Below are 8,511 nucleotides of genomic sequence, written 5' to 3' on the forward strand. Positions count from 1 at the left end.
GTGGTGCAATGGTTTGCAGACGGCCATAGCTTGATGATGTCATTGGAGTGATGTATGTTGCATTATACCAATACACATTCTTCATTCGCAAGGAGGCCAACTTCTCTCCAGCATGCATTTGCTTACCTAGATCCTCGTGAATCACAGTGAACTTGCCTCTATGAATGATTCAACTAGTTCCCACTCCTCGAGGTCCGAAGGACAACATTTGGCACCATGAATAAGTTCTCTTAGAAACCAAACACAAAATTTCCAAATGGACTCATTACACTTACAAGTGAAAAAGGTACATAGATAGAAAGGCTCACAGTGTGATGGTTTCCTAGATTGATTGAATGATGGAGGAAGCCGCATATCTTTTCCCATGTAAACATGTTGCACTTTTGCGAGCCATCCTTTCTTACCAAACTTAAACTTCAAGATGCACCCCTTCCACTCATGTAAGATGTCACCTTTCTTACTCTTGGCCGATCCTTTCATCACTATCCAATCATTTAAGATGTGGACCTTTGGCCGATCCTTTCATCACTATCCAATCATTTAAGATGTAGGTGCAAGGGATCCACTCATCCAATGCATTTCTGGTGTTGTGGAAGACACAAGAGGTCACAACATTGTGTGGTCTTGTAGCCTTTCTCCTCACCATGCTTGTAGAGGTTGCAACAGCAAGAGTGGGACTCCTACACAAGGCAATGTAACTCCAACAGACGTATAACAGAGGGCGAAGGAGAGGGATAGAGTAGTAGCAACAGAGGCGCAAGAGAGGGAGAAGGAGAGAGACAGAGCAAAAGCAACAGAGGCACAGGAGGGGGAGAAGGAGAGGAACAGAGGAGCTCCAACACAGGCACAGGAGAGGGCGAGGGGAGAGAGAGAGAGACTGGAGCTGCAGCAAGCAGGCCAGAGCAAAGAAAGAGGGGGAAGAGGGAAAATGCGTGGGATTTGGTTCAAATCTGAGCGATTTCGCAGGTTGGACTAGAACAGTGGGGGGCAGAGGACCTAGAAAGAGGGAGGGGAGAAGAAAAAGATCATCATTTGGGCCCTACCATCCCATTGAATGTAGTTTTGGGCTCATGTGGGGGAGGTGCACCTAGTAGGAGGGTCAAACATGGGTTAAGAGGCGGGGGGATGGTTTGGGTGGTCCCTAATGTAAGGGGAGCAACCAATAGGGCCTCTCTGCAGACAGCCCACCCTGTACCTCAACATACCATTGCCCACACCTTCTAGCACTCTCATTGGTACACCTCAAATCACTCTCTAATCCCTTGAAATTAGGAAACACTAATTGGAGGCCCTTTTGAGACCCCAATTCTCCCCTAATGGAAAATGCAAAGGATAACTAGAGAGGGAGGATAACTAGAGTATCTACAAGAAGTTATTCTCGCTAACTTAAGTAGCACTGAATGTAAGATGTAGGACTTTTGAAGGGCTAAGAAATACATGCATACCTTAGAGTCCATGATGGGTGCGACAGCAGATGATGCAAAGGAGGTAACAATTGCCATCGATGTCAGCAACTACGATAATAGCAACAGCAAAGGCAATAGAGCAGGGCTGCTCAGTGGAGAAGGGAGGCAGCACATCAGTAAAGGCACCATGTACTCAGAACACATGGAAGGTGGTCATCCCCCATCTTGTTACAGTCAGTGTTGTAGTTAAGCTTCAACCTTCAGTAGAGTCTGTGGAGATGGAGGTATAACCGTGCGAGGGTCAACAGCGTGGGGAGTCAAGGACTAGCACTTAGACTAATAGAGCTAGTATAAGAGAGGTTGGGAGATGTAAACAATAGGACAGTAGCTAAAGTAAGGGAGGGCTAGTACATCGAGCAAGGGAGCACTCAACAATACAATGAGCCATTACAGAATACAGAGGATGAATCGAAGATTGTGTGGAGATAGAGGTTGGAGCCCCTTGTTATATAGGCACTAGGTAGTGATTGTAGTCAGTTGTAGTCGGTTCGAGGGCATTTGAGTCTTTTTGAGGGGTGGGTAGGCTAGGTGCCCAAACAAACACATGTCAAAGTAGAAAGGCGGGCCATTTAGAAAGTGCAATGAGGGGGTGATTTATTAGGCTAGACCATATTAATAGGCTTAGACAAAAAATGAAAGAACATAAAAGGATAATTTAGGAGAATTTTTGCTCAAAAATAGAAGGGTAAATTAAGAGTTATCTATATGTATATATAAAGTAGGATAGATTATACAAAGGAGCAATAAATAAAGTAGAGACATAATTGAAATAAAAGGGGGCCAAAAAAACGAGAAAAAGAAGAAAAATAAAATTAAAAAAATAAATAAATAAAGGGGGAAATTCCACCCAAAAAGGGGTAGGTAAAGGAGTTAGTTTTGGGGGGAAGGACGGGAATAGGGGGGAAGAAACCTAGATATTGAAAAAAGGACAATTAGAAAAAAAATAGAAAGGAATATAAAGAATTAAAACAAATAGTAAGGGAGTTTAGTATGTGTGTGTGTGTGTGTGTGTGTGTGTGAGAGAGAGAGAGAGAGAGAGAGAGAGAGAGAGGATAAGCTACAAGTTCCAGAATAAGCTATAGCGTTGGATAATAAGTCTAAGAAGTGTCACCACCTCCAATGAGAAAAGTGAAGAAATGTGGACACAAAGGTAGTTCAAGTCGAAAGGAAATAAGCTACAGCCTTGGATAATAAGTCTATGAAGTGTCACCACCTCTAAGGAAAAAACTGAGAAATGTGAGCGCAAAGGCAATTCGAGTTAAAATCAAATGTAGATTGATTAGTAGCTTAGCACATAGAAAGATAGAGGTTGTAGATGAGAATCTTTTATCACATGTGTGCATCTATGTGCATGCATGCGTGCGTGTGTGTGTGTTTAAAAAAAGAAACCTATAAACAACACAACACACGATGCTCAGATAAAGTTGAAAAATACTTTTATTAACATTTGACATATGGATTCTCATGAGTACAACTGGTAAAAAAGTGTTGAATCCATGTGGTAGTCTAGGCTCCGAGGTTGGGCTCCACTTACCTACCACCATCCAAGAGAAACTAGGTCTTAGAACATCATAGCTTTAATTGGATAGATAGGTAATGCATGTTTACCCTGGCTTGTTATCTCTTTACCAAAGAACCACTCAAGATTCAAAACATTGAAAGTGAAATGTGTATGATGTAATAAGTGTATTTGAGTAGGGATTACAATCTGTGTGAAACTTTATCCTGGGGAAGGTACTCCGTGCTGCACTTATTAGCGTGCACAGTTGAGCCTAGCATCCCTATGTTAGAAAAAAGACTTGCAGTTATCTTTAAGAATTTGAACTGTATGAACGCATACAAACCATTTAGAACTATTGGAAGAAAAAATCCTATTATTAACAAGAGCTTTAAAAGATGCCATTACCACGTTAGTTACGTCGACATACAGGAAATGCCTTAAGGGAGTATAAAAAATTATAGTGAAGAAATAAAGACATTGTTAATATTCCCAAATCAGAATTTAGAGTGCATTTGAATATGCCAAGTTTTAAGTACATGAACAATATCTAAATCACATTCATTTAGATTAGGAGTGATGGAAAGAAGAACCTCTATTGTTGACTAATAGTGTAGGCATTACCATGGCACTGTATATATTCATACCTTTTATAGAAAAAGGGAGAGATAAAGAGTCAGAATATTAAAGTAAAAAATTACTATATGTTAATTATTAATTACGCAAGGTAAAAAGAAACTTTAAAAATAATTATTAGGGCACATATATACATATGCATAACCAAAACAAAGAAAACATAACTCTAAAAGAAGTAAAAAGCATTTAAGCACAATTAATTAGCAATACAACTAAGAAACCCATATGCCTTAAGAGAAATTTGTTTAAGGGATATGTAGTGCTATATAGAGCTAGATATCGAACATCTATGGGTGACTTAGGGGCCAGGGCCAGGCAGTGGTAGTGAAGTTGAAGTTAGGACAATCTATGGGTAACATGACGCTCTTATGAGTCATAGTACGTGGCATGGAAGAAATATTACTCATAGCTCGACTGCCCAAGATCTAAAACGAACAAGGTTGTAAAAAAGGAGTGTGTGTGACCTTTTGAAGTATGGTACCATTGAGTTCGTGTCTTTAAGGCACAACGGCGCTCAAGATCGCATTGAGCACTCTCGTGTGAAAAACAAAGCCCAACAATTGAGGTGAAGTACCACAGGTAGCCACGTGATCGTACCAACAATCAAGGTGAGGTGTACAGGCTACTAGACTGCATTGTGCAATGCCAGCATGCAAGGGCCATGGAGTCCAACTATTGTCCAAGCCTCTAGAAACCCACACGGGAGGGGGTTTACGGCCCACCAGTATGCTCACAGTCTACAGGAGGTACTAGGTAGTACACAAAGAATAGGAAGGCACATAGTAAAACTAGCCATAGTTACGGTTACTTATATAGGCTAGGAGTATGAAGTCGGGGGTGTCGGTCCAAAAAGTCAGGGAGAGGGTAGTTAGACTACCACATAGGTTAGGGCAATGAGACTAGGTATGCTTAGGTAATATAACTAGGCTTTGAAGTAGGGGGAAGGGAGTCAGTTGGGGAGAGGGGAGTTACAGTAGTGGTTTTAGTTTTAAAATCAGTCTAGTTTTAGTGCATTTAGAAAACTTTTATCTCTATATTGCATAGTAATTTTTTTAGACTATTTTTAAAAACTTAACTACTAAAAGCATTAAGGAAAAATATAGACTTCTTTAATAGGCTTTAAATAAAAAAAGAGAAAAAAATAGAAGGTTTAGGAAAAATCTAGTACAAACACGGGAAATTGAACCAGTAGATAAACATTAATAAAAATTAGAATAGGTTATAAAAAAGAACAATGATAATGAAAAAAAGGAGAAAAAAAAGGGAGGAGGAGTTTAATAAAAAAGGAATGAAATTTAATTTAAAAAAGGAGGTTAAAATAATAAAATTCATGATAGCAATAAAATAAGGAAGACTAGAGACAAAATTTGGTTTTATTAGGAAAAAAATAAAGGAGATAAGTAAGGGAGTTAAATTTTATGGGGAAGACGGGGAGAGGGGGGCAAAAGAGAGAGAGAGAGAGAGAGAGAGAGAGAGAGAGAGAGAGAGAGAGATTAATATATACATAAATATACACATATATACATACATTAAGAAGGAGAAAGGCTTTGACTAGGGATAAGTTTAGGGCAGAGATTAACTGGGGGGGTTTTGCAGAGACAAGAGAAATAAATGGAGAGAGGGGGGGGGGGAGGAAGGAAAAAGCGAGGATAATTGTGAATATCCAAATGTTAGTAACCATATGACTACATGTAAGAGTCTAGAAAGTGTGTGTGTGTGTGTGTGTGTGTCTTTTGTCACATGTGTGCATCTACTTGCATGCATGCGTGCATGCTGTGTGTGTGTGTGTGTGTGTGTGTGTGTGTGTGTGTGAGAGAGAGAGAGAGAGAGAGAGAGAGGAGTAGGATGAAACCAGAGGAGAGGAGGCTTGAAGGGTCGACTTAACTAGGGAGTAGGAGAGGTAGAGTAAATTGAGGAGTGGAGCCATTGCGACCCACCTAATAAGCTTCATTAAAATAATCCCAAATCTCTTATTATCTTTTTCTTTAATTATAGCGTAATTAACAACTCTAAACAAAACATGTAACCAAGGTCCCATAGGCTCCTTGAGGGGATAAAAAATAGATGCTTTATAAAATTAGTACATTGCAAGAAAATAAGGTGGCAACCGTTCTATAACCCTTGCTTGGATAAAGATCCCATCCATAAGACAGGTAAGAAAATCCAAGGGAATAAGTCATCTAGGAATGAATTCAATAAAAGTGGAATATGTGGACCCCTGCATGGGAGTTATTGAAGATGTAGATCTCTACAAGGAAGAGGAAGATGAAGATGTGGACTTCTACAAGGGTGAAGAAGATAATATCTAGCCCTTGACTTTCAAAAGGGAATAGAAAATTTGAGTTAAAAACCAAAATGAATCTAGAAAACTACACATGCAGATAAAATTGGAGGAAAGCCTTGGTAAAGTCACAAACTTATAGTCTTCAAGAGGTGTGAAATATGAAAAGATGAGATGAAATTGAAGGAAGTACATACTCGTATCTTTTTGCCTTGTTTTGTTTTGTGTCTCCTAGTTATCAAACCACATCCACAACATACTGATATACAAGTGGGCATAGCCCTAAACAAAGTGAAAATTGAGCATCTGTCAGGAAAATCGAAGGCCCACAACATGGTTGATCTCAGGTTGTGCGATCTGGAAGAATTAGAGGCCGAATGCGTGCAGACGCTCAGGTTCAATATATAGAAAACTGGATTGTCGTGTGTGCTCAAAGGGTAATTAGAAATCCCTTATCTGTGAATTTTGAGTAAATAAGATTGCCTTTTTTCTATGCATAACTTACCCAAAAAAAAAAAATCCATTAAAAAAACCGGGCCTTATGTAATTGTATTTCTTTTGATTTAAAGCCAAAATTTGATTTTATTAAACTCCAAATCGGAGAGAAACCAGAGCACCTATGTGCATGTCAAGGGCGGGTAGTGAAGAAACGGTAGAGCATGGAGTGGTGGTAGAGATGGCGAGGCTTCACCATAACAGAAGGGAAAGAAGGCTCGTTCACAGCGTTGGGAAATCCTTGAGTCTCCAAACACAAAGCATCGTGAGCTCCATAGTGTGCTCCATCCTTCCCCGTCACGTTCAAATTATAGTTGGACGTGTAAAACTGCAGCCCTGGCTTGTTCGTATACACCTCCATCGCCCTCCCGCTCCTCGGATCCCTCACCCTCGCAGCTAACCTCAGCCCCTCCCTTATCTCCTTCCCTCCCTTCAGCTCGTAGTTTATGTCGTACCCCCCCTTCAGCTCCCCTATCCTGCTCCCTATCACTTCCTCCCTCGTGAAATCGTAGGGCGTTCCCCCCACTTCCATCAGCTCCCCCGTGGGTATCAGCTCGCTGTCCACCACCGTCACCCTGTGGCCTGCAATCTGTAGCGTGTTGTTCAGTATCGTGCCGCTGTTGTGGCCTCCCAGATTCCAGTAAGTGTGCTGCGCCAAGTTCACCGGAGTGGTTTGATTCCCCGGATACGCCCTCATGTCCACTGTGAGCTCCGTGTCCTCGGTCAGCTTGTAAGTGACCGACACGTTCAGGCTGCCAGGGAAGCCTGCACAGTTGTTGGTTGGCCAAGTGATTAGCAAAGTTGGAAAGCAGGATTGCGAGTTCTGACAATATTGCTGCAGAGAAGTGCATCACAGAGAAGTGCTCACCCATTTCGCCAGCGAAACTGTGATACCTGAAGGTCACCGATGGACCTTCTCTGCTGTTGCTTAGTTTTTTGACTGTCCAGAGGACCTTATCGTATCCGATTTCGCCACCTGACAACGGAAAGGGGTTAGTTATTCTTCTACCGGCCATTCTTAGAGCAAAATTTTCAGCCGGCCTAGTGCTTTGAAATTGCTTTACATGTTTATCTCTGCATAAAAATCTGCTCTAGATTATCAATTTGGGACTGTAAAGATTACTCACCGTGAAGAGTGTTATTGCCTTCGTTCTTACTAAGATTGTAACGCACATTATCTAGCATGAACGTGCCATTAGCGATTCTGTTTGCGACTCTGCCGACGATGGCTCCGAAGTAAGGATCGCTCTCATTCTTCAAAAGAGAATTAGCCTCAGTACTTCCTTTGGTTAACTTCAGTTCCAGGATCACGAAAAGAGATCAGAGTAAAGCAAGAGATATACCTTCTTATATTCTGTGAGCGAATTGAAGCCAAGCACAACGTCTGCCGTCTTTCCTACAGGCCGAAGAAGGGCTTAGTAAAAGAGAATTAAGCACATGTCATTGGAATCTCTGCCTGGCTATGATTTTCTCCGAGATCGCTCTCTCTCATGCGAGCGGACATACATTACACATACCTGTACTATCTGGGAGATAGAGTGCGGTGATTCTGGCACCCCAATTGATGAGCTGGACACGAAGAGGACCTCGCTCTAAAGTGACAAGGTAAACCGGGCCGGCAGGTACCACGCCATAAGGTTGCAAAGAAGCGCTAGAAGGGGGGGTTGTTCTTTCTGCTGTGTTTGGACAAGGGAGGAAGCATACGAGCAGAGTAAAGGCAACGAAATTGAGAGTCATGGCCGTGTATGGGGAGATACGGGAAGTGATAGGAGCAGGAGAGGGGGACGGGGAGGACGAAATAAACGTTCAGGCTTGGGAGAAAGCAGAGGTCTGAAAATCGGGTGGAAAAAACAAAAAAGCCAAAAAAGGTTACGCAAAGAACGAAAAGGACGCTAATTGTCGGCCTTATGTTTTTTTTTTGGTTTAGGTCCAAAATCCTGCACGACTGTGCCTTTTTGTCCTTATCAATGGCTTTTTTGAGCATGTCATAATGCTAATGGCTGAAATAGAATCGCATACAAAAGCGCGAAAACAAACGAAAGCTATTTAAAAAGCGGCTCTATAAAACAAAATGAATTGCAATTCATATAGAGAAGGGGATGCCCAAGAAGAAAGGGAAGGGAGGGCTTTCTAGA

General features: G+C 41.6%; 1 protein-coding gene across 1 annotated transcript; it reads right to left on the reverse strand.

Moving 5' to 3' along the window:
• Positions 1–6,419: 6,419 nt before the first annotated feature.
• On the reverse strand, positions 6,420–8,198 carry LOC147896993 (uncharacterized). The gene is made up of 5 exons (XM_087381637.1): positions 7,894–8,198; positions 7,720–7,772; positions 7,504–7,630; positions 7,245–7,352; positions 6,420–7,141 (listed from the first exon to the last, which is right to left on the reverse strand). Exons 1-5 carry the CDS (start codon positions 8,111–8,113, stop codon positions 6,510–6,512), a joined length of 1,140 nt encoding a protein of 379 aa, XP_087237763.1. The 5' UTR covers positions 8,114–8,198; the 3' UTR covers positions 6,420–6,509.
• Between the last annotated feature and the right edge of the window lie 313 nt (positions 8,199–8,511).

Source organism: Dipteris shenzhenensis, chromosome 11 (assembly GCF_047967505.1).
Source record: "Dipteris shenzhenensis isolate YYH24624 ecotype China chromosome 11, Dip_SZ_1.0, whole genome shotgun sequence".
Classification (NCBI taxonomy): domain Eukaryota; kingdom Viridiplantae; phylum Streptophyta; class Polypodiopsida; order Gleicheniales; family Dipteridaceae; genus Dipteris; species Dipteris shenzhenensis.